Source organism: Aplidium turbinatum, chromosome 3 (assembly GCF_918807975.1).
Source record: "Aplidium turbinatum chromosome 3, kaAplTurb1.1, whole genome shotgun sequence".
In the NCBI taxonomy this organism is placed as follows: domain Eukaryota; kingdom Metazoa; phylum Chordata; class Ascidiacea; order Aplousobranchia; family Polyclinidae; genus Aplidium; species Aplidium turbinatum.
In genome coordinates this window covers 12,717,535-12,741,793 of record NC_137474.1, presented here as the reverse complement: position 1 = coordinate 12,741,793, position 24,259 = coordinate 12,717,535, and the positions used below count along the sequence as shown (strand labels likewise).

The following is a 24,259-nucleotide window of genomic DNA, read 5'->3' as shown; positions in this document are numbered from 1 at the left end:
AGCAGGGGTTCCCAACCTTTTTACGATCTCGTACCACTTGGACGCTCTGTACTGCCAAGTGCCAAGCGTACCACTTCTTGCAGAACAACTAATTTGATCGAATCATATTTTATTCAGAAGAATAATATCGGCATACTAAAATAACACTAAAGCACCACAACTAAATTTAATGAGATTTTTGTTTTGGTTTACTGTCCACCAATTGGTCGATGCCCGGTGTAAATTTGCAAACAGCGCATCGAAAGTCATTTCCGGCCGCACCTAGTCGGTTTCGATTTTTTGACTTTATGTTTATCATGAATGAAAATCCCTGCTCGCATTCCCACGTGGAAGGAAAAATCAGTAGCTGTGGAACAGCATGGGAAGCTAGCGTTGAATATGAAGAGGCCATACTGAGCCAGAAGGTTATTAGAGAACATTCCTTGTAACTGTTATTGAACATTTTATTTTGATTTATTTTTAGCTTACAACTAGCATTATTCAACGCTATTTGTAACAAATTATAAAACAATACATGATATCTATCAAGAACAATCATTTGACATAATTAACGCCCATTGTCAAACAGCGTTGTACGACTTTTCAAAGCAACTGTGCTCCTTGTTGACAATTGACACGACCTGTATTTTGAAGATCGTAACGATACGAAACAACAAGAACAGTTATGTAACAATAAGAATAGGCTTCCGGGAAAAAACAAATTGTAAACAAAATCAGATAAACAAAATATAAAGTTGTTAATCCACGTTTAACACAAGCTACCCGTGTATCACCTGAAAAACCTTCGCGTACCACAGGTTGGGAACCCCTGGCCTATGCTGGGCTATATGTTTATTTGGAAAAGATGTTTGTTAGGAAAAAGTGTTTATTTAGAAAAAATGTTCCATAAAACTGTTTTGGGTTGTCCGAACAAAATGCTAACAAATAAATAACATGCAGACATGGAATAAGAAATTTTGAAATTGATACCACTTGCCTGTTGTTGAACATGGACAGCTACTTTGGAAGAAATTGGAATACAATTTCGTTATCTCCTTTAGAAGTTAGGTTTACGCAAGATTCGGTTGGGATGTGCTTTCAAAACGGAACAGAACTGAATGCCACGTGTGAAGACATAGCCAAAGGTGTTGCACATGTTGAAAACTTTCCTTCGATAAGAGTGAGGCTTCATGATGATGGACATTACTACAGGTAGTTTTTATTGCACAGTAACTTAAACGCATTGGTGGGAACAGGGCCGTTAAAAAGGTAATTTAGGCCCGGTACCAATGAGATCTTATAGCCCCAAATCAAGACTCTTTCCAGAAAAACGCACCATATCCAAAGAAAAAGCGGTAACTTCTTCCTTGCTGTGCCCCTTGAAAACGTTAGGAGCCCCTAAAATAATTCCGGGCTCGAGTCCAAACGTACTCCCGGAACCTTCTTGTTAGGACTGTTGAGAGGATATTTCAGGCCCTGTACCAATGAGATTCTAGGGTCCCAAATCAAGGCCACTACTGCAGAGGTGGGCCGCCGCTACTGTTTTGGGAGCGGTAGCGCCGCTACAATTTTGTTGAAGTAGCGGCGCTACTTTTTATTCCGTGTAGCGATAGCGGAAAGACGTTACATTTTTTCAGTCACATTTCCGCTGCCAGCTATACTTTCCAATAAAAAGTGAAAAAATGACTCGTTTTTAGAGATTTTTCTTGAGAACAATGTGTGACAAAATCAAAGCAGAAATCATTCGACTATTTCGGGAAACATCAAGCCACGTTGATAGGCCGAATGCAGGTTGAACTCCAGAAAAAATATATCCTGAATGAAAAATATATATAAAGTCAAGACAGAAATCAAAACACAGAAGTCGGCGAGATGCCTTAATGGTTTAAAACGTTTTGTTGAAGACGCACAGTATTCCACCACAGAGTAGGCCTACTGCGTCTTTGTATGGAGTCGTAGTGCTCATACTCAACTGCTGGATAAACCCATTAACAACGCCTTGCGTATTGTATTGGGATACCTGAAACCTACACCGGCTGAGTTTTTACCAGTTGATTGATTGATCAATTGGAAAAGCTTTTTTAAGAGCTTGCTCCTGACAGTTTCGCATACTTGTAGAGGCTTTGAACCACTGACGCAAGCCCAGTCCGATTGTCTTTCAGGCATTGCCCCAGCTGAGTTTCGTTGCAGAGTTGTCATACTCTCCTTGGCTTGCCGGTCACTGGAGCTGCACAAACACGCGCTCCACAGCTACATCTCCAGACCTACAAAGAAACCCCTCAAATCAAAAAAAACTTTGCTGCTCAAGCACAATCCTTATTTAATCATGACAATATTGCTTCATCCTGGATCACTGACACCTGGAAATAAAATGGATACACGACACCTCCAGACTCCATTTCTTAGTCCCTGGCGCTGGACCGATGCCATCAGGAAAGGACCTTAGACGACCTGCCTGAGTACGGCTGAATTGCATTCGCACAGACTTTGTGCGCTTCGGATCCATGACGCATAAATGGGGCCTATCATCATCTGCGGCATGCAACTGTGCTGCAGAAGAGCAAACCGCAGACGACATGCTCTACCACTGCCCAACATTTACTCCACCAAGGGCAGTTGGTCTGTCAACGCTGGACTACCTCACCAAGTAGCTGTTCGAGGAGGGTCCAGGTATCTGACCCAGATAAAAACGTAGTCTAAAAACAACAACTTCTCATACGAAAGAAGAAGTGTAAAGAATAGGCTAGTTTTAGTGTGGAAGGATTTTTGCGTGTTTATACCTGGGGTGAAGGAGGGTGTCTTTAGTCTAACTTCTTAGCCCTTTGCACTGCTATTGAGTCAAAGTAGGTACTGGTTCTTAAAAGATAGTAGAGTCCAGCCAGTCTGCTCCGATAGTTTATTTGTGCAGTGACTTACTGTGAACGCAAAAATAGCAAGATCACCAAGCCGCTGTTCAATTTTTGGAAGTGCGCTTACGCAATGCATTTTAAAGACAACTTTGGTGCTCACTCGACACTGTTGATAAAATATCATATTGGCCAGTTGCCTACTGCATTCAATGCAATGACTGTAAAACATGTAGAGTTAATATTTTTACTATCAATGCTCAACAGAAATCGACATTTAACAGAAATGACTTCGTTTGTTTGCATTTGTTGTTCTGTTTTGCATTAACAATTGAGCAATCTTTTTTGAATATTTGAATTGGTTTAACTATAAATGCTTGTTTGTTAACATTTCAGCGTAGACAATCGTCGCTTATACATCTTTCGAGTCTTGAATCTGCTTGGAGTTCTTCCTGAAATAACTGCGAAGAAAATAAATTACTTTGAAAGAGAGTTCACCACAGAGAATGATGGCTGCCATGTGCGGGTCAGAAGTCGTAAGGATAACAACAACCGGTGGCAAAGAGTTGTCATATTTCGACATTGTAATTGTCAGTACGAAAGAAACAAAAAGCTACCAGGTAATTAAACTGCATCTTTGACTAGCAACGATAAGCTTAATATAGCAGCATAGGCATAAGGAATCTTTGCGCTATTTATTCATTGAATACTTAGACTTTTTAAGGTTACCGGCTTGATTTAACCCTACGGAGAAAATATGATTATTTTTTGGCTATTTGATATGCCTGAAGGTGGGCACCAATATTTAAATCTTCATCCATTTTGCTTGGAGGGTAAATGCTGGAGCCCAACAACATGCCTCATAAAAAACCGTGTAGTCCACTTTAATCGAAGATGTAACAGCCAGCCAGATGTACCAGCAGCTAATGTTTTAAGCGGCCGATTAAGCTAATTCTCTGATTAGATAACCGAAAAATCAATTTTTGCAAAGTTCATCGGTAGATCAGTAAACGTCGGTTTTTATTAGCGGATTATTGTTGACTCATGGGGAAAGAAGTAGTCTGCAAATTAGTTTGCTTAATTACTGAATATGCTTCAGCGTTGAATTATCTGTTCTTGGTGCATCCAACCGTTATCACCGAGACAACAGTGGCATTTGTGGCAATGTTGTTTTTCGATGGTGACGATCCAACTCTAAGAGTCTTCCCATCGACTGGTGTTGAGACAACGCTTTGTGTCAGCTGTGCTTAAACTGGCGCATTCATTCAATGGTCATGTCATGGAAATAACGCAGCACACTGAATAAAAATACTTGGAAGGCGGATTGATATATAGGCCAACCACCGACAGCAGACTGTGCAGATATAGGCTACATGCATAATCAAGAAACGTGGCCCAGTAGACTAGATCTGCCTCGACTCAATTGGTTGAAACGACTATAGTACAAATATAATATGTTTGTTGTTTCCACACCGTGGATCTACCCTGGGCAAGATTTCCTCCACATCTCCTAAAGATTGAAAAGCCATTGATCTTATATGAAAGTGATACCCAGTCAGCAAATCAGTTATTTTTTACATTGATTCAACGTCTGCAGGTATTGAATCAATGTAAAAAAGGACATTTGCTGACTGGGTAGTCAATTTTTAACCAATGTCACAGTAGCCAATCTCTAATTATAATAAGTTATATAAACTTTAGTTGTACAAATAATTATATCATCACACCAATGAGAGCCGCAAGGAAGACCGATGAGAGCCGAATACGACTCTGGGACCCGCCTAGGGATTCACTGCTTTCCAGCTTATACATCGTACAATGATCGTGTTTTATAGTATTTTATTCGCTTTTTGTTTTTGTTTCATTAACCTTCTCAAGAAAGCGGTAGATTATCTTCGCTTTGATACGCATTTAAACTTTTTTTTTCACTAAAAGGCTTTCTATGGTTTTAAGCTAAATCCAGTACACTCCCATTCAAGCTTTTAATGGAACAAAGCAAATTAATAATTCACTCACCTTGCAAAGTATACTTTTAGCTGGGTGTGATAAAAAAGCGAAGTGTGCACAACGAAGTAGTTTGTATAGGATGCTGTTCTATAGAAACTTTTGTAAACTTGAAAATGTTGAATGCTAAAAAAGCCAGGTGGGCTACGAAAAAGCTGGGTTAGTAGCATGTGTCCAATAAACGTTTCTGCAAATAGTCATTTAAAAATGAGCAGTTTGTTGCCGAAGCCACGATTAAAATAGTAGAGCATCATGGAAGCTTCTTTGACATGCTTCAATGTCTAAACTCTAAAGTAGTAGTTTCATTTGCCTCACCAGTCTCTACACAAATTGTCACAACTTTAAACTTTAACTTAATAAAAAAGTTAGTTATGGCACGTAACTGTAATAACATTTAAGATGAACGTCCAACTGATCCTATAGTTCTCGTGGAGTTAGCAGGACTGCTCTTCTTTGACAACATGTGAAACTTCATCGGTAGAGCGTTGGCAGCGATCGAGTTTACTTTGTTGTATCAGACATGAGTAGACATACACGAGCAACATCAATCGGTTGAACATATATTTTATTTTGTGAGGCAAAAACAATATACGAATATAACATAAACAAACAGGATGGCGTCATGTGTGTGTGAAACTAAATTATTCGAGAAAGCTATTTACATTAATCTTAAAATGGTTTTATGTTAATGACCTGCTCTATTTTTTAGATTGGTGGAACAAGCAATGGAAATGTCACGTTGATTTGGTAAACGCTGCTCGAATCAAGCACGCTAACCAGTTACGTTTAAGTAATATAGCTGGCCGAGATGACATTACAAGACGTTCGCTGACGGTCGCTCCAAAACTGCACCGCCGCCCAGCGGAAATCACAGTACGTAGAAGATAAAAATCCTTAAATTGTTTACATAAAAACTTACCATTACATAGAAATAGGGCATGTCTCCTTCAGGCTACGGTATACGCAAATGTAAGACTTAGGCAACGAGAACGAAATCGTTATTGCTTTAACTGCATTACTTCGACTGGTTTTGGCAGATCCGTTTCCTTCAGGTTAGGCTATAATCTGGGCTTAATAATGAAAAAAAACTGCCGCAAAACTTGTACAACTCAAGAGTTCAATTTCTGTAGCTTGTTTGCTGAACAACGTTTTTTCTTTGTGTTGACACATCCCGATTCTTGACATGGCTACAGATTCAATATTTTATTCTAGATTGCAGAAGAAAACAACACCTCAAATTTTAAAAGTGTCCCGACGCGGCTATCTTCCAGACGTTCTCAACGACAACAAGTGAACAGCGAAGATTCGGAACCTTGTTGCGGTGGTGCTGAAAGAACTACTCCAAAAGAATCATTTCAACCCATAAGCACATTTCCAGATCACAGTATGAATGGTTCCACCCGTCGTATTTTGAAACCAAGGGAACAACCAGTGGTGCCCCATCACCCCTCGCCTGCTTTTCACGCTTTTTCACGTGCTACTGTAAGTGGGCATTCATCTACTTCTGTCAATCATAGCAATCAAGCCAGGATCCGACAAGATCGCTTCCCTTCTCAAGAACCAGAAGAAGAAAGTTTTATCAACCAATTATTGGACGCGTTTTGTTGTTGTTTTACGTCATAAGTTACATTTGCTTGTTGATTTTCAATAATTGTTTAGGTATATTTCAAAACTGTATTGCTGTAAATTGATCGAGTATGATTTTGAATTTCTAAGGTAAGAATTAACTTTCTCGTGCTCAGCTTTTTCCTCACTTTGATTGATATGAGCAGATGATTCTGTCAGGCCTTCTTGTGCAAGGCTTGACCCTTGATATTTTCTATATAGCAACGAGCAACAGGGGCAGGCCCGGATTTAGGGGGGCCCCTACGTGGAAAAAATGTGATTTTGTGTTATTTTTTCCTTTCAGCCTTAAACGTTTCTGCAAAATGCTGTGCAGTGCTGGATTAATGCTACTGTAGACGTAGAGGCGGTTTTTCTCGCCGTAAGCGCGAAAATTTTTTTGGCACGGGAGCCCCCCGATCTAAAAGTGCCCCGGGCCCCATCATCTAAATCTGGCCCTGAACAGGGGTCGATAGATTTATAAATATTACTAGACTCTGCGTTACTGGCCGAGGCTAAGCTAATACTAAGCTCACTTAGTCTGCTTTTTGTCTTTTTTAACTGCATTTGTACATAATTTTATTGCACTAATCGTATTATCTATTGTGTTTTTCGTAGGCTATTCACAAGTGTCAGCACTTCTTTATTCTTGCTACATTGTAATTTACTCTGCGATCTAGCCTATACTGTCAGCTTCGAGAGGAAAAAATGTAGAAACTCTTATTATTTGAGCTGAGTACATTTCTGCTTAAATCGACTAGTTTCAGGGGGGGACGATTCAACTTTCATGTTTAAATATTCAAAAAAGCTACTTCCCACAACATTCAATGATATAATTATGTGTAAACAATCAAGTAGCCTATTAACAAGAAGTAATTCTCCTTATTTTCCGATATATTGCAGAATTAACACTTGCAAACAATCAATACGGTACATGGGGCCAACAGTTTGGAACAAGCTTCCCCTACTATAAAAAATGAATGCAAAACTGTAAAAGGCTTTAAATCAAAAATGAACAAGCTAAATCTTTTTTGAAATAATCCTATCTAAGTATTACATGAATATTTCGTTTCGATATTACGAGATATTTTGTTTCAACCTAAAATCAGTATTTATTTACTTGCATCAGACTCAAGATGATCCATATTCCAATCAAACATAAAAAGTAGAAACAAAGCAGATACTTAACTCCGAAGAGCTGAGTCGTAATGTACCAAATACGAAGATTGATAAGTAACAGTCTGTTCGCATTAGTTCATAAATCTATTGATTGGAAGACAAGTTTCATTGGGTTGCAATCAATCAATCCTCGAGAAGGATTTCGTTTCGTTTTGACTTGAAAAAGTTCGTTTCGAACAGCCTTAGTAGCGAGCGAAACCGAAAGCGAGGTAACCAGAAAAGCTTTTTTGCTTAAGTTTGCAATTTCATAGTTTTCATTCCATAGGGCATTAGACCTATGTAACTGCTTTCTAAGAAAATGTGCAGTAACAAAAATTCCTTAGATATAGGTATGCTTTATAGTCGTACCATAAAATTGATTCAACGTGAAACTGTGTTGCGGAGGCAGCAGGAGACAATGTTATGTATATGTGGTGTTATAACTGTTATAGCCAGTGGTGCGGGAACTATTTTTTTCTAGGGGGGGCTGAAGCTGCCATTAGTGTTGTGAGCTTCTGGGGGGCTTCGCCCCCCAGACCCCCCTTGTACAGGAGAACGTTTAAAACTGGTAGCAACTTTTATAGGTCCCTCCTGTGTGTAAAACGACGCCAAACCACACACATTGTAAGTTGTAAGAAACGAAGAACGGCAACAACAAAGCAGCTGTTCAGGAAATTAAAAAGTAAACGAACAAATTACAAAGTGATGTGAAAACGACAGTTTGTGGAAATGAGTTCTCACACTCTTTCGAAGATTGCTTTTCGCTCAGGTTTTTCTCTAACTTATATGAACTGTGTCATGAGCTTTTTGACATCGACGGTGTTCAAAATGTTTTGGTGGACATACATCAACGCAAGATGAGTACGGTAAGTCTGTATTGTGTCATTGAGCTTCTCAACCACGTTTTCAGGCGTCTTAGAGCAGAAAAAGAACTTTTTGATGATGCAGCTGAAACCGGGAGGCAAAGGCAGAGCTCCACGAATTTTCACGTTTCTTTGAAAAGATCAGTGTTGGAGGGTTTGGCTGCGATAGTATCTCAGCAACCTTTTGAACGGAGTTTGCGGTTTTTCCACTTATACAGCATCGCTGAGCAAGGTAAGTTCCGTTTTAGGCGATCTTTTCTGATGGCATCCGGTAAGCTGATCTCAGTATCAGATCCTTCCTCACCGTTTGCACAGCTCAGAAGGGCCTTTTCTCTGATGGCTGCTGTAAGCAGATCCACCTGGTCGAATCTTCGATCAAGCTCAGCTTGAACAACTCAAGGGCTTTGATGTATTGCCGTTTTCACGCTCCTTCTCCCGCAGACGACAAAGCATCCGATTCCTCTGTGTTTCAAAATTTTGCTGAAGTTTTGCTCACTCGGAGATTCTTTGGCGTCTTTAGGCTATTGGCAGACGCTGGGACGTTCGCTGCTCCCACAAGCTTGGAAACGGATTCATCTTTTCTGAGATTTTTGATCCGTTCGCGGAAACTAGTGATGGATCCAAAGCTGAAGAAGCGGAGATCTTCTTGTTTTGGAGCTGTCTAGCGACGGCTTCTGCAGGCTGAAAAACTTCACCTCTGCAGGTAATCGCAAAATAAAGCCGCATCGTGTGTGCTTATTTTACCAAGCTGAATAGGCGATCTTTGCACGTGCGTCTCCTTCCATTGCACTATCTTCTGTCATGTCGGTCAGACATTGCAACAGGGTAGGGTAGCACTTAACAACACGAACGAGGGCAGAAGCACGAACGCACCAACGAGTAGGACACAAACCCAGAAAATTGCAGGCAACTTCATCGGAACCAAAAAACGACATGAATAAAGATTTACGTTTAGACGATTCACGAATTACAACTGCCTTGAACGAAGTTTAAGGCATCGGCAATAAGCCTCACCTCCTTTACAACGTCTTGCAAAATCACATCGAGAGCATGATTACTGCAGTGAATGTATAACGATCCAAGGCATAATGCTTTAAGTTTGGTCCGCACTCCGTTTTAACAACTAGATCTCTTGCTGTTCTATGCTGTAAGTGTAAAGTGAATATTGCAGAATGATGTCCAATAAACGATGGAACGCCGTGTTAGTAGGGAGGGTGGCTGGAACCGCTACTGCGAGGTATAGTTCCCTGTGATTGACGACTCTTTATTTCGAATGATGAGCGCGATCACACGTAATAGGAACTCGATCGATTCATCGTAGCAATTATTGCTCGAATAATTTTCTGAAAATATGTTACGTACCTTAAATTATCAGAATTTTCTAGGGGGGACTGAAGCAATTATCCAAAATTCCAGAGGAGGCTGAATTAGCTCTAGGGAGGGGCTGAAGCCTCTTGAGCTTCCCTACTTCCCGCGCCCTTGGTTATAGCTAAATGCGACAAGTGATAATTTAAACTTTTTTAGATCAAATCGTATTTTTATTCTGTCTAAAATCCCGGCTTTTCTTGACAACATGAGTGAATTCAGTTTTGCTTACTCAGCCTGTTTTAACATTTTGTCCGGAGATTTCCATTTTCTAATTTACAGCTGCAACATAAAGATGCAGCGTTGCATAAATCTAACAAAAGTTTTTTAAATTCTTTTACATTGTTACTGTGTGTTATTGGTGCTGTTTAAAGGTAAGTTTTTCTGTCTACATTTCTATACAGTACACTGTGCACTTATTTACAGCACCTCCAAATATGCTTCCCCTGCTTGGTGCCGCAGCGTAGGCTACACACTAGCAAAATTGACACTGTCCTTAACATCAGCATGAGAAAGATCATCGGTTGCCTGCTTCCAACTCCCACTGACTTTCTGCCGGTATCATCAGGCATTGCCCCAGCTAAATTCCGTAGGAGAAATCACGTACATAGCCTGGTTTTACAAGCTATCTCAATGGATGACCACCACCCTAACCAGATGATCCTAAAATCGCACCGCCAAAAGCCCCAGCGCTTGAAATCTCGACTCCCTTTTTTCCCGCCATGTTGCAGCTATCTGCAACTCCAAGTTCCATGTTTCCGAAGTTTGGAATAGTGAATGGAAAGAAGTCGCGAGACCAGTTTAATTCACGATCCTCCCCAATACCAATGTTCCAACAGGAACAGAACTAGCTCGAAAGAAATGGGTGAAGCTCAAAGTATGCTCTCAATTGCCTGCTTACAGATATTAAGCTTTTAGGCTTGACATAAAGTAATTGGGAAAGCAAACACGAAACTCAGCGCTCGGCTTATAGCCTATATTAATGAAGGTAAATTGCCAAGTAAAAACATTCTCTACCAGCCAAATGGCTTACTTGAACAGTAGTAGTAGGCATCCTTCCATCTTTTCAGATGATGGTAGCACTCTGGGTACGGCAGCTTCTCATATGGCTCTGAAGTCCAATCCTGGCGTGGCAGTCTCGTCCACAGTTTGGACATATGAAACTTATAACCTGTAGACTGCTGTCCTCCGGTTTGTTTTACGCACCCAGGGATGGGGGCGACTGGAGTGGCCTCTCCAGAGTGCTGGGCTAGGCGTCTGTATGGAGGTCTTGCGCTGCCCAAAAACACAACAGGACCCCCCTCTCTGCCTCTCCGGCGTGGTCCGAGGGAACACTCGGCAACGGTTTGGCTGCAGGAGTTGCCGGAAGGATGTCAGAGTTTGACAGTCGACCGCCTCACGTACTCCACTCCGGATTTTCTGTCTGGGTTGACTCCCGTAGCCTTTTCCAGGACTGGATGTAGCCGCAAGACAGCGGAGGTTTTTGAATCAGGGTTTGCCTTCCCCTAGACGAACTGCCGTCCAAGGCTGACGGGCTCCGTCTGCCCGGCTGTTGTACTGTCAGTAGTTTTTAGATATTCATATTTTTATCTGTTGAACACTTCATCTGTAATAAAGTCTTAAAAGTTAAGTTACTGGCCAGAGATTACTCAGAATCATTCATCACTCTCTACTTCCGCGTGACACATTTTGCAGCAGAAAATAGTCACGGTTGCTATGCTTCATTTGCTGATGCGTCTACCAAAACGTGGAGAAAACAACTGTGTTTTGCATAAAGTGCATTCTTTTGATTGATTGATAAGGTGATGCCAAACGGTAAAATTCGGCGGGATACGCCTATGCAAATAAGCAGATCGTGCTGAGGCATACAACAAAACACTGCTCAAGAAAAAGTCACAAGCTCTTGGTGAAAGAAAGCTGCACTAAGAAATAAAGAGTTACAAATACATTTTTTTTGTCCAATGCAGAGCTTCCAATATTGCTGCCGTTGTGCAAAACTGCGAAAGGTCAAATTTGCTTAAAAGGGAGCATTTGCTTTCGCGTTACAGTCAGGCCCGGATTTAGGGGGGGAAGAGGGGGCAGTTGCCCCGGGCCCCCCGACTTTTGAAGGGCCCCCTATGTGGAAAAAAATGTGATTTTGTGTAATTTTTTTCCTTTTGGCCTTTAAAGTTTCTGCAAGATGCTGTGCAGTACTAGACTGATGCTACTGTAGACATAGAGGTGGTTTTTTGCGCCGAAGGCGTGAAAAATTTTTTTGCACGGGGGCCCCCCATCAGCTAAATCCGGCCCTGGTTACAGTTGGCGTATTTGTAATCTATAGGTTATGACACCCACATGTCGCCTAGCCCTAGAGTGCTCATATAATTATTGTATAGTTCCGTATAGCGTATTTTACTTAAGTTGATTTAATCGGGGTTTGAGCCGAGTTCATTGTCTAAATTGTTCGTGAGTCATGATTATTGCCCTGGCTTAACTTTTCTGGACAAAACTACAACACATTATATTATACATTGATTACCGGTATATGTTAATGCGCTAAAACAGTCTAACACAATATAGGTCCAGCCATATAAACATATGCCAATGCTTGCGGCGCAACTGAGCTGGTCTAGATGAAAACCCAACTAAACGCAGCTAACTTCTGGCAAGCAAACACCTGCTTAGTGCTTATATGTCTGGTCCAGCCAATGAAATACTCGAATAGGTCCACATAGACACTTCATTGACCAATCAAATAAATGCAACTACGAAAGTATATATAATTTATCACTCTGCATTAAGTAATTGAATCCGACGCTGACGTGACATCCTCCGAGTAAATCAGGATTGGGTCCGATATGTTTACAAAAGCTCCGACATATATAAAACGACCCAACAACTCAAATACGATATCGCCGTTCGTGAAACTCCGATAAATGATCGGGGGAAATAACAACACTATGTGTATAGTCTTTGGGCCACGTTTCGCATGCATTCCGAGGCATCAACATTATTTTCAGGAAACCACCATTTGGTTTATGGAGCACTAAGATGCTTAGATATAATGAGTCACGTAGGCTATAGTCTTTATCAAATCCAGTTATATCAAGTTGTGAGTACTGTAGCTGAGTACTGTGGCTGAGTACTGTAGCTGGTGATATGGGGTTGCTACAGGTCGCTGCAGCACAAGTAATTTATTGACCAATTAGAAGGCAAGCTTTAATCCAGGAGAGGGAGAGAGTTTGAGAGATCAGGTTTCTCACAACATTATTTGTCAAAATCAAACTTGGGAAGAGTCAGAGGCGAGTTGAAAAAATGCAACAAAAGTTTAGCAGGCTACCGTAAATAAGGTTGGCGTATGGTACATATTTTCGAGTGCTCAGTTTCAGGTAAGTTTAGGCTAGGCTACTTGGTACTTGCCAGAATTTTCAAAGTGTGTTGCTAGCGTGCTTATGGTAATTTTGACATAGTAGGCAAATGTTGCGAGTTATGAGAAACCAGATAAAATTTTCCCAACAAAATTTCCTTCTGACGCGTTAAATCCTGCCTTCTGATTAGTCAAAACACCCCATCTGCTGCAGCGACCTGATCCTGAAGATTACAAATATGCTTAGGTACAGTAGCTTGCTATAAATTGCCGACAATTAACTGTCGCTTGATCATCAGACCACTCCTAACACCCGCCATTTATTTGTGTTATAAAAGTTTTGCCAGAACTTTTCACAATATTAATTATTATATCGGTACCGTAGGCTATTGTTAGACATCAGAAATTTTTAATACCAGACCGTAATTCGATAAACCAGACTTTTCAAAGTGAAAACTAAAAGTCTAGTTGAACCATAAAAACATCAAGTTATACGAGCATATTAGTTAAATAGGCTAGACTACAGGTTGATGTTTGCAAAAAGGAAGTGTCTCCAAAAGCGTCTGAACCAGTTATCCAGCAGGAAAGCGACAAATATTTGCAAAACGAATTTATATAAAAAGGAGATTCCACACTGCCATCACCGTTATTCATATTGCATTAAAAGTAAATGACTTTACTTAAACAGGCTACATTGATTAAAATACCACTAACGTTTCAAAAAATGCAGCTGCAGCTAATTTGGGGTAACAACTAGGCTAACTTGCAGGCATCCAATCTGCTGAGCTTCGCCAAAAGGGAACAACACCTTGCTCTCTGAGCAGAAGATTCTAACTATTTGTTCCACGCAAAGCTCAACGTCCCACCTCAGGAATCTTTCCTACGATTAAAGCCAAAACAGTCTTTTGTGCCAACTGCCCTTGAGTTGTTACAACTATCCAGGGATCATATCATCAACGCAGTACATTACATGGAAGACACTTAGAATGCTGCACAGTGTGCCACCGACACTAAACTCCATGATTTCATACCTCACCATGAAACCCGGTGCTCTACCCTCATTGTACGGACCTGTCCCGCCAACTGGGATTAAGCTCAATGGAATTCGAAGAAAAGTCGGCCGCTTCCATTTCAACATGTAGGCTACAAGTTGGGTTGGGTCCCTTGTCGACTTGTAAATGCTGAGCGAAGGAACAAACTGCTGACCATGTCGTTTATGAAAGTCCCATTTACAACATTCATCATAGGCTTATGCACTTTTATTAGGAAAGGGAGCGGAGGTTTATCCGCCTTTTTTAAAGTCAACTTTAGCCGTGATTTTAGGGTACCCGGTCATTTGGTCGACAAGACGTTTGGTCGAGAAGACATTTGGTCGACAGGACATTTGGTCGACAGGACGTTAGGTCGACAAAACGATTCATTTTAGGGTTAGTCAACTAACCTTAACCCTAACCTAACATTAACTCTAACCCTAAAATGAATCGTTGTGTCGACCTAACGTCCTGTCGACCAAATGTCTTGTCGACCGAATGTCTGTCAACCAAACGTCCTGTCGACCAAACGACCGTACACCGATTTTAGGATACAACAGTAAGTTCTAAGACCCTTAAAGAAAATCGACATTTTGTACAAACCTCTCCCACACCCCGAAAATCACTTTTTGCTTAAAATTACCTTGCATTGTATGGACGTCAATTTTTGTTTATGGTATTTGACGTTCTAGCATTGTTTGTTACTGTACTAAAACACTTTAAAAATGTTGCAAGACGGCCGCAAACAGTGTTTCTTATTTTGGCTTCATCGTAAAGCACTGTAAAGTGGTCATATCGCTTTTTTTAAATGTGAAACAGTTTGTGTGAAATTGGTTATATTTAAATTTAAGCAGTCGTAAATTGATCGAAATTTATCTTTAAATACAATTTGTTCAAAACATAAAGTCGCATTTGGCTTGTTCTGTAGTGATAACAGATTTTACTGACAAAATGTCTTTGACTTGTATATCTGCAAAAACTTACTTGCATTTTCGATTAGCACCCATTCTAAGATTCTCGGCTCAACCCCTTTTCATCTTGCTGTCTATTTCCTGATTTCGGTTTAATCATGGAGATAAACTTGCCTTGGTTACTATATGCTTCTACTGCAACAACCAATTGAAAAACCTCAGGCTGACAACTGCTGCTCAAGATGTTTCAACAGCAATATTGCGTGCAAAGTTGTTGTAGGCCTACTATTGGATGGTGGTCGATGAGAGATGGTTGTAGAGAAAGCTCTATCAACAGTAGCCTACACAAGATAATGCGCCAATACTGTGAAGTATTCTTTCAGAAGGTCTTTCCTTAAAGTTAAATCCTCTCACGTTTTTGGACAAACGTTTCAAAAAAATTATACTCGTGGTCTTTGACATACTGTTCTATCCTAAAATCGGGGCTAAAGTTGAAATTAAAATTAACTCCCTCTTTTACTTTTATACAGTAGGTTATAGTTTGAATAACGTACCAACTTCGATCAAAAAGTTAGCAGGCTTAACAGCAATATTTCTATAAAATAAACCTGTAGTAGCAAAGTCATTAGCATGCGTAGTTCAAAAAATGTGAACGTTGCTGGTTTAATGTAGGCTACTTTGCGTGATATACCCTACTTTTTAACCTTAAAAAAACTCGCTAGAGATTGAATGTTTAAATGCCTTTCAATATAGGGCTGCCAGTCAAATACATAATGAGCAAAAATGTAGCCTAGGTAAGAAGCACCAAATCAACTTTAGGCTATGGATGATTTATACATCATTGCAATTATTGTCTTCAATGAAACATTTTCATTCGTTTGGAAGAGGCCTACAAAATAAGTGAATCGCAGTCACGTGGTATGTCGCATGCTTTTCACGTGCAGACGTGATCACAAAGAACTAATGAGATTTCTGACATTAGTTTAATCACGTCGCCTCAAGATGCTCATTTAAAAAAGATTCAATGTTTTTTAGAACCTTCGAGAAGAAAGCTATTTTCGTCACGTCAGCTATGATTGATTACATCGAACTGTTAGTTTGTGTTGGTGTAAATGGAAATCACCCTGGGCCTTTGATGTTCTCTTGATGTGGTAAAAATTTCATATCAGAAGGAAGATTTTATATCAGGGAAAAAAGAAGTTTTCAAAAGTACAGGCTGTTAGCTTCCGTAAGCCATTTCCGTAAGTCAATGCAACAGCAAGTTAAAAAAACAGATTGTAGCTTCCGGAAGTCAATCGTCAGTGCAGCAGCAATGTTAAAAGAACAGGTTGTAGCTTCCGTAAGCCAGTTAGCAGTGCAATAGCAAGTTACTTTGTAATGGTAGATAAAAGAATAAAAAATTGCATCATTCCACAAGAAAAAGCATCACAGTAGGCCTAAAATGTTATAGGTCTAAATTAAAAGGTAAAAGTTACCTAACACGTGTAGTCCACAACTTCAAGATCTCAGACGTTTTTTTGTAAATGCATTTTATGCATCTTAACCTGCATACATTTGTGTATTTATAGCCAACTTGACATACGCCAGATAACGTTGCACACATAAAAGGTGATTTGCATGTCATGGAAATGAGTCAAATTTTTATGGTTTTCTGCGTAAAACTATTCCACTTTCTTTGGAAAACACCATGACAAGTCTAAAGTGCGAGCTATTCTCAACAATAGCTACATCAGTGACAAAGTTAAAGATAAACGTATAAAAAATTTTGCAATCTGCTTTCATGCACCCAAATAAAAAGTACATTTGACATTTCGTTGTCTACCCAGAAAGTTTAGGATGCTATCTCCCATTCTTGTGAAATGTGTGAATCGTGACTGACACTGCTTAGCTACCAAGAATTTTCAAGTGATTTCATGACTTGGGTGTTGGCCAAAGTAGGCTATTCTTTAATTAAATTCCCTCTTCAATTTATATTAACTGTATAATAAATAGGAGATTAGATAAGACAAATCGAAACAACAAAAAGCGTCAAAAATGACGTAAAAGTGTCGATAGTATAAGCCAAGTTAGTTTCGGTTACTCAGCATATTTTTAACCTTTGTCTGGGGATTTTAGATGTTTTAATCTACAGCATCGACATATAAAGGCGCAGCGCTGCTTTAAGCCTCATAAAAGTTTTTTTAAATTTTATTGGAGTGTTAGAGTACGACGAAAACATTAGACAAGAAAACATGCTGCTTATATATACTGTGCTGTTACTGGTGCTGTCTAAAGGTAAGTTTTTCTATGTTGCTACCTTTCTATACGCAGGAAAGTTTCGTAACTTAACTGATCACTCTCGCAACTCCTAGTAAGATTTGATAAACTTTATCAAGGGATATGACTTTATCACAAAAAAAGCAATACATTCATGCAGTGTATACTGTACACTTTACTTTGTTTTGTTGTTGTCTTAAACGAAATTTAGTTGATATTTGAGTCTCAGAAATCTTATTGTTATTGCGTCGCAACACTAAAGACATTTCTTGGAATAAATTGCATGGAAATTTTTTTTTGAGAGCCATTGCTCTACGATGGCTTGCATTTTGCTCGCACTGCCGTTACGACGCTTGAGAATTAAAATCGTTTAGTGGGTGGCTAGATTGATTGAAACTTGCCGGTAGGTGGCAGGTTTGCGGTCAAGGTTAGAAAAGGCAACAAAGCACACAAAATCTTAATTTATCAATATCTTCCTCTTACAACTTGAAAAACGTCACTTATTCTAATTGCTTCATTTCAAATGCAAATTTTTCAAAAACATTTTTTTAGATGCTCTTGGATCAACAGTAATGCGTTTACGGAGTAGAAATGTGGGAGAGTTTTCCAGTCCAAACTACCCGGAAAATTATCCCAATCAACTCGATCTGAGATACTATATCAAAGCACCGTCAAAGAGACACATTATTATTATAGAGTTTCTAGATTTCAGAACTGAAGAGCCAAAAAACGAGAAAAAGACCGATTACCTAGAGGTAGGCAGCAACCGGGCTTCTCACAGCTTAGCCCTAAGCTAATTATATTATAGTAGCCTGATTTTTCATTACGAATGTGGTAGAACAATAAGTGCTTAAGCTACGCTTGCATTCATCAAGTTGTTGGAAAAAATTCAGAAAATTTTGAATTTTGAAGCAATGAAAATGATGACATTTTTGTGACATGGAAAACAGGAAATGAATTTCTGTAGGCTAATGAGCGTTCGATTAATCTTTCCGCTTGTTGTTGACATTAAAGTCATGAGTTTAGTCACGTGGACTAAAAGTGACTTAGCATGAGGTAATTGAACTGGTGCAAAAAATGATGCAGCCAATGTCTAATTAGATTAAAGCATTGCATTGCAAGTTGCAACCAGTGACGAAGCTAGAAAGAAAATTTTGGTGGGAAAAAAACTGTTGGGAGCAAAGGTTATCCAACATGAATTATAAAGGTTTAAAACAAACATGATTTTTAGAGTGGAAGGTAAGACACAATTTTACGAGGACGATTGCCTCCAGACGCCCCGTGGCTACGTTCCTGGTTGCAACATATTGGTGTTGCATCATTTCAAATGCGCAAAAAAAGAAAAAAAACAAAACTAGAAATGAGTTTCCTTGTTATCCACTTATTCAGTCTTCACTGCATCCGGTTTCAAGCTAACGCAGTGTGCACTTTAAACGACTATTAAACATCTTAGAGCGACAAGAAATGGCTATCTAGAAAAAAAAACAGAAATATGGAAACACGCATTGATTACAATATTTTTTACGTTTTGAAACAAGCCTTTTTGAATTTTTAATTGCGTTGCCACAAAATATGAATAAGGTGAAATTGTCGAACGCATTGATTTTTTCAGTTTATCGATGGGAAGAGAAATGAAGTATCGAAGGCTCAGTACTTTTACGGTACCATGGAAGCCCCTTTCACAATCACAACAACGAAGAATCGAGCTTGGCTTCGAATGGTCACAAACGAAGAGCGCAGTTATTCTGGTTTCAGAGCTATTTATTCTTGTAAGTTTTCTTGTGTTTGTGTACGTGGTAAAAATGCTCACTGAAACAGTAAGCTATAGCAGTGTTTTTCAACCTTTTTTGAGCCACGGAACACTTTATGCATTAAAATAATCTGACGGAACACTAAACGAAATTTTATAATGATACAATAAAATAAACAACACAACAACAATTCATTTACTTTTAGTAAAAATGTTAAAAAAAGTTAAAAAAGCCTAAGAAGTTAAAAAACAGCCAGATTTTCCAAATCTGGCTTCTAAAAAGCCAAATTGGCAACCCTTCCGTCAGCTGTCACTTTCATGCCTCACTAATTCTCTTGTCTCATTGTACAATGCAATTCGCTACCTACTGTCATCTAGCACTAGTGTTGTGCAAGAGTTTTACATGATTACGCTATCAGTCACTACTGCAGCACGTACACTCGACAATGGTATATTATTTGCAGATAATAATTAATTTGTTTTCAAAACGTTTTTTTTAGACCAATTAGCTAAAATTGAATGATTTCACACGGCACACCTGACGATCTCACACAGCACACTAGTGTGCCGCGGCACAGTGGTTGAAAAACACTGAGCTATAGGCTACTGCAGTCTGCAGTAACTTATATGACAGTATCAATAATCTAATTTTTAAAATAATTCTTGGCTTTACCAGGCCTCGTTACTTTTATTGCCTAAAAAGAGGACTTTGGACTAAAAAGAAGTTTTGCCAGCAAGTAAAATTTTACGTTTGAAAAATCGTTTACATTTTTTTAGGTTAACTATAGGCCCGTGCAGCAAAAAAAAAACAGACGCAAAAAAACAAGACAACTTTATTTGACAGATTAGGCCCATGATTATTTTATAGTTTCTTTAACGATTTTCTACAATCTGCAACTTTTCTAAATTTTACCAATGTTTGGTCGTCTAATATAAAATTTAAAAAAATAATAATTTAGAATATTTTTCTCCCTTCTCCTAGTGACACGATGAGTTTCAACGTCATAAAGATTGGAAGGACGAAGATAATTTTCGATTAAAAAAATTGCAGTCAGACTGATAGCCGCTTGCTAACAGCCGGATTAAACATTTTTTCAAAAATTTCAGCCAAACAGCAACGATTGCAAAAATTTACAAAATGTAACCAATCAGGCAACATCTCCAACCATGCCTTAACTTTTTTCAGTATGTCAGCTTTAACGAAACTATAAAATTTGTTGCACAAAATATGATTAGAATTTCAATTTATGTAGAACATCAATCAGCTGCTGGTTCTTTGATAAGGGCTAACATGGGTATAGCCGAAAACGTTTGTAATTTTAAATTTATTTCATGTTATTAACCTATGTTATGTTAAATGCTGTGTAATTGTTAGTTTTTATTTATACATGGTTCAAAATATGATTGAAATGTAGGCTACACAACCGTTAAGAACTAAAAAAAAGACTATTTCTTTACTTGCACTATTGCGACTGCCGGCTCCTCATAATCAAAATACGTTCCAGTTGCATTTGTATATGCTGTTGTGTAGACTAAGTATCCATGACATGACTTCTTTTTACAGTAAGCTTGGTAGGCTACACAATGCACTTTTGGGCATTCTTTTTAATTTGCTTCAAATAACGAACTGGCCAAACTCTTAAGTTGGTGATCAACAACGTCTACAAGCGTTCAATCAATACAAAATTGATCGTACCGAATAATACTAACGTAAAGTATAAACACGACTAACTTTTTTGCATTTTTTTGTGTTGAAGTCATATTTTTTAATGTCTTTTTCCTCAATGTTTGATTTGCTCAATTCTCATTTCGTCACAAATGCCCTTTTTCATGAATTTGTAAATCTAATCAACAAATAATTAATTTGAAGGTGTAAGCAAGAAAACTCAAAATGCCAAAAGAAGACATTTGAGCATTTTAAGTGTCCTCGGAAGACGTTTTTAAAAAGGAGAAATCATTTTAAAAGAGGACATATAGTAGTCCTACCTTTGTCCTATTTAACCTAATGTAAACAACATGAACATTTTTAACTGGCAAAAAGGATATATTTAGGATACTTTTAAATAAAAAAAGAAAACCTAAAAATGTTGTAATTTATTAAGGTAGGCTACAATTTTTTGGGGAATGATATAAATATTTTCGGCCAATCTTATCCCCGCTACCCATACCAACATTCCTGTCTACTAATCGTCTTGTTTTGTTTTTTTACTGATTTTTAGTTTTTGACACAAGTTCATATTGCAAAGTCGAAAATCTCAGAAGTCAAGAAGACATAACAGCTGTTACTTCATGCTCCGATGAACTATATGGCTACGCAAGCCAGTGCAAAGTGGAGAAAGGGGATTACCAGTTCAATGCCACTTGCATTGAAAAGCAATTTACCATCATAAATGAAAGCAAAACTTTGATCGCTCGGATCGTCGAAAAATGTGAAGACACGTACTTGGTAAATTGACATTTACACCTATACAGTTTCAACTTTTCTGTTTATTACAGTTTGTGTTTATTATCATAAGTATGATTTTTACCCCTACTGAAAGTTAGTTGATTAATAAAATTTAACCACTGAAGTAGGCCACATATATTTTAAAGCGATAAAACTTTGGTAGAGAGTTTGCTTTGTTGAACCACAGACACTAAAGACAGACAAAACAAAGTAACTTTAGCAGGTTCAACATGTTTTATTACAAAGAGATATAATATAATTAAAAAATCTACTCAAACGTTTTCGACACGTACGTGTGTCCTCATTACTCATCAGAAATTACTTAAATCTGCAATGTACATAAAATAAAAATTATAAGATAAATCTGACTATGCATTATGATGACTGTAACGACACTCCAGACTGAAAAACACCAACTGAACAAGTGATACAAGAATGATTACGAGTAAATTATACGGCTAAACTAAAATTCATTTGGTTGTCTATGGTTTAATCTGAAACTATACAAGTAAATTATACTGCACGTAAACAAATCACATGAGGTGTAAAGTACAGGCATGTGACAAACAATTAAAACACATACAAAAGGAACGATGAGCCACAGGGGAATAACTGCCTGTTGAGAGACGGATGCTGGTTATCTAAAATTGATAATTTTACAAAGTAGGTTACCACCGTATTTTACTTATCACGTCATTTTTAAAAGTTTTCGAGTTATGATTTTGATAATCTTTCGAAAAATGTTCTTGACTTCAGAAAGATTAAGAGCTATGTGGCAAGTCTAAACCTACAATAACCTAGCCTACTTGCTGAAACATGCCGTAACCAATGTACACAAAATAACGTTTTCTGTTGTATTTGCAGGAAGACTGTCCGTATGATGAAATTGAAGTTTTCGAATTCTATGAATCCAATCAATTGCCATCAGTCGAAATAACTTTAACACCTGAACAGCAAGCAGAAATCGACGTACTTGGACAAGAAAGCCAGGTTAACGTGGGAAAAGGTGGTAGATGCTCTGCATTGACCTGTCTTCAGTTTAACGACGGAACATACGTCTTTCCCAGAAGATGCGGGAGTTTGCGAAGTAAGTCAACTAATATTCTTCTTTGTGTGTCACACGACCGTAGCTTAAGAGCATCACGCAAGCTCTTATTCTGTCGTTGAACTCGGACAAATCTTGTGCAGAACATTTGGTTTAGGACAAGACATTCCAGAAGATTTTACATCGTTTGCTCATGTCCGCACTGGCAACTTATGCTTTCTAGAGAATACCCCTAGTGTTGCATCAACGTTTGACATCTGACAATGCCAGTTCTTGGGCGATTGAGGCATCGCCAACACTTTCATGGCCAAAAGTCAACTAAGTTATTGCACTTTATGACAAAGTTTTTTTTAGATCTTTCATGATAGATAGGCCTACATCTTTAGAAATTTTGTGTACAAATTTTGAATATGCTTTCCATAAAAAAAAAATTTGTTTACGTTTCCTCAGACGTTTTTTATGCATTTTTCATTATGTTGAAAAATAGTAAGTTAGGCTGGACCTAGTTTCAAAGCTAAAAGCAAAATCCCATTTTGAAGGCTACAACCCGCTGAAAACGTGTCGATAAATGGCTATTTGTAGCTTAAGTTTTTTACTTTCCATCTGAAAAAGCTTTATGAAGGCAGTTTCGCATATCGTACTTGTAAATTGTAGAGGCTTCGAACCACTGATGCATGCCCGGTCAGCGAGGCTGAAATGTTATTTGTGAATTATTCCATCCGCTAGGTGCTGCTGAATGAAAGTTTGTATTTCAAGTGAGTTGTTCAAAGACACATCCTGAGAGTTGCATTGCTTCTTTAGTAAATTCCTTACCTATTCAAAACAGTAGTCAAAAATGTGTGCTCTAACCAAACAATTCTTTGTTTTTAGGAGTTCGGAAACGAAGAAGATGCTTGCAATGCAGAGTTTTGTATTGTCGCTTTGTACCCCAATTCTTCGGCTTCGGTGGTTGATCTCACATATTTATTCAATGATATTTTTAAAACTTCTTCATGCTTTATTATGAACAAGCTATCGAAAATCGTCTCTGTCATTCGCAATTTAAAGTGTGTTAATTTAGTCGGTCGAGGTTACTGATCGTGATTGAATCTTTTTTCAGAGAGAGACATTTAAAAAATTTGACTGTCGAAAATGTTGAAAGGACTGTTGTATTCAGGCAAAACTTTACTGACCGTAACTGGTTGAATATATGACCAATGAGTCTTTTGAAAATAAAACTTTGTTGATAGGCCTAAAAGTAGCCTATTCATCATATTGACTGGATGTAAGTTAGAAAGAAAATTAGAAAGGTCGAAGTTTTGTTTTCGAAAAGGTTTGGTAAAAACAAAATCTAAACTGTGCTACCCATCAAAATCTTTAAGCTTGACTTAAGATCAATAAACTTTGCTCTTACTGCATAATAATTTATTTTACACAAATTGGTTGCCAAACAAGGCCAACAAAAAGTAGGATTGGCGATTTTCAGTCTTTGCGAATTTATTGTGATTTGTGGGTAGTGTTCTGTTAGGGATTGAATTTTTGCGCAAAAATTTTTTTTCTGGTTTCCTTGCCAATGAGCAATATAGATAAGATTGAGTTTTTCACCATAAACCGAGTCTACTGGAAGTTGTATATACCGTAATGTATGTCCAACCAAAAAATTGACCTTTGCGGATTT

The 24,259-nt window shown here is 38.5% G+C and overlaps 2 protein-coding genes across 2 annotated transcripts; both read left to right on the top strand.

Moving 5' to 3' along the window:
* Positions 1–947: 947 nt before the first annotated feature.
* On the top strand, positions 948–7,970 carry LOC145767227 (uncharacterized). Its single transcript, XM_082579014.1, has 4 exons — positions 948–1,191; positions 3,222–3,445; positions 5,539–5,702; positions 6,042–7,970. The coding sequence occupies exons 1-4, from the start codon at positions 989–991 to the stop codon at positions 6,450–6,452; spliced, it is 1,002 nt and encodes a 333-aa protein (XP_082435140.1). The 5' UTR covers positions 948–988; the 3' UTR covers positions 6,453–7,970.
* Positions 7,971–17,242: 9,272 nt separating this feature from the next.
* Positions 17,243–23,825, top strand: LOC145767622 (tolloid-like protein 2). Its single transcript, XM_082579478.1, has 6 exons — positions 17,243–17,379; positions 17,914–18,116; positions 18,974–19,130; positions 21,331–21,557; positions 22,422–22,644; positions 23,473–23,825. Exons 1-6 carry the CDS (start codon positions 17,337–17,339, stop codon positions 23,553–23,555), a joined length of 936 nt encoding a protein of 311 aa, XP_082435604.1. The 5' UTR covers positions 17,243–17,336; the 3' UTR covers positions 23,556–23,825.
* Positions 23,826–24,259: the final 434 nt, after the last annotated feature.

Coding starts and splice junctions, on each gene's coding strand:
- LOC145767622 (XM_082579478.1), top strand. CDS start 17,337: ATGCTGCTTATATATACTGTGCTGTTACTGGTGCTGTCTAAAG. Junction 18,117..18,973: donor AAAAGACCGATTACCTAGAG/GTAGGCAGCAAC, acceptor TGATTTTTTCAG/TTTATCGATGGGAAGAGAAA. Junction 19,131..21,330: donor TTTCAGAGCTATTTATTCTT/GTAAGTTTTCTT, acceptor ACTGATTTTTAG/TTTTTGACACAAGTTCATAT.
- LOC145767227 (XM_082579014.1), top strand. CDS start 989: ATGGACAGCTACTTTGGAAGAAATTGGAATACAATTTCGTTATCTCCT. Junction 1,192..3,221: donor GATGATGGACATTACTACAG/GTAGTTTTTATT, acceptor TTAACATTTCAG/CGTAGACAATCGTCGCTTAT. Junction 3,446..5,538: donor AAGAAACAAAAAGCTACCAG/GTAATTAAACTG, acceptor TCTATTTTTTAG/ATTGGTGGAACAAGCAATGG.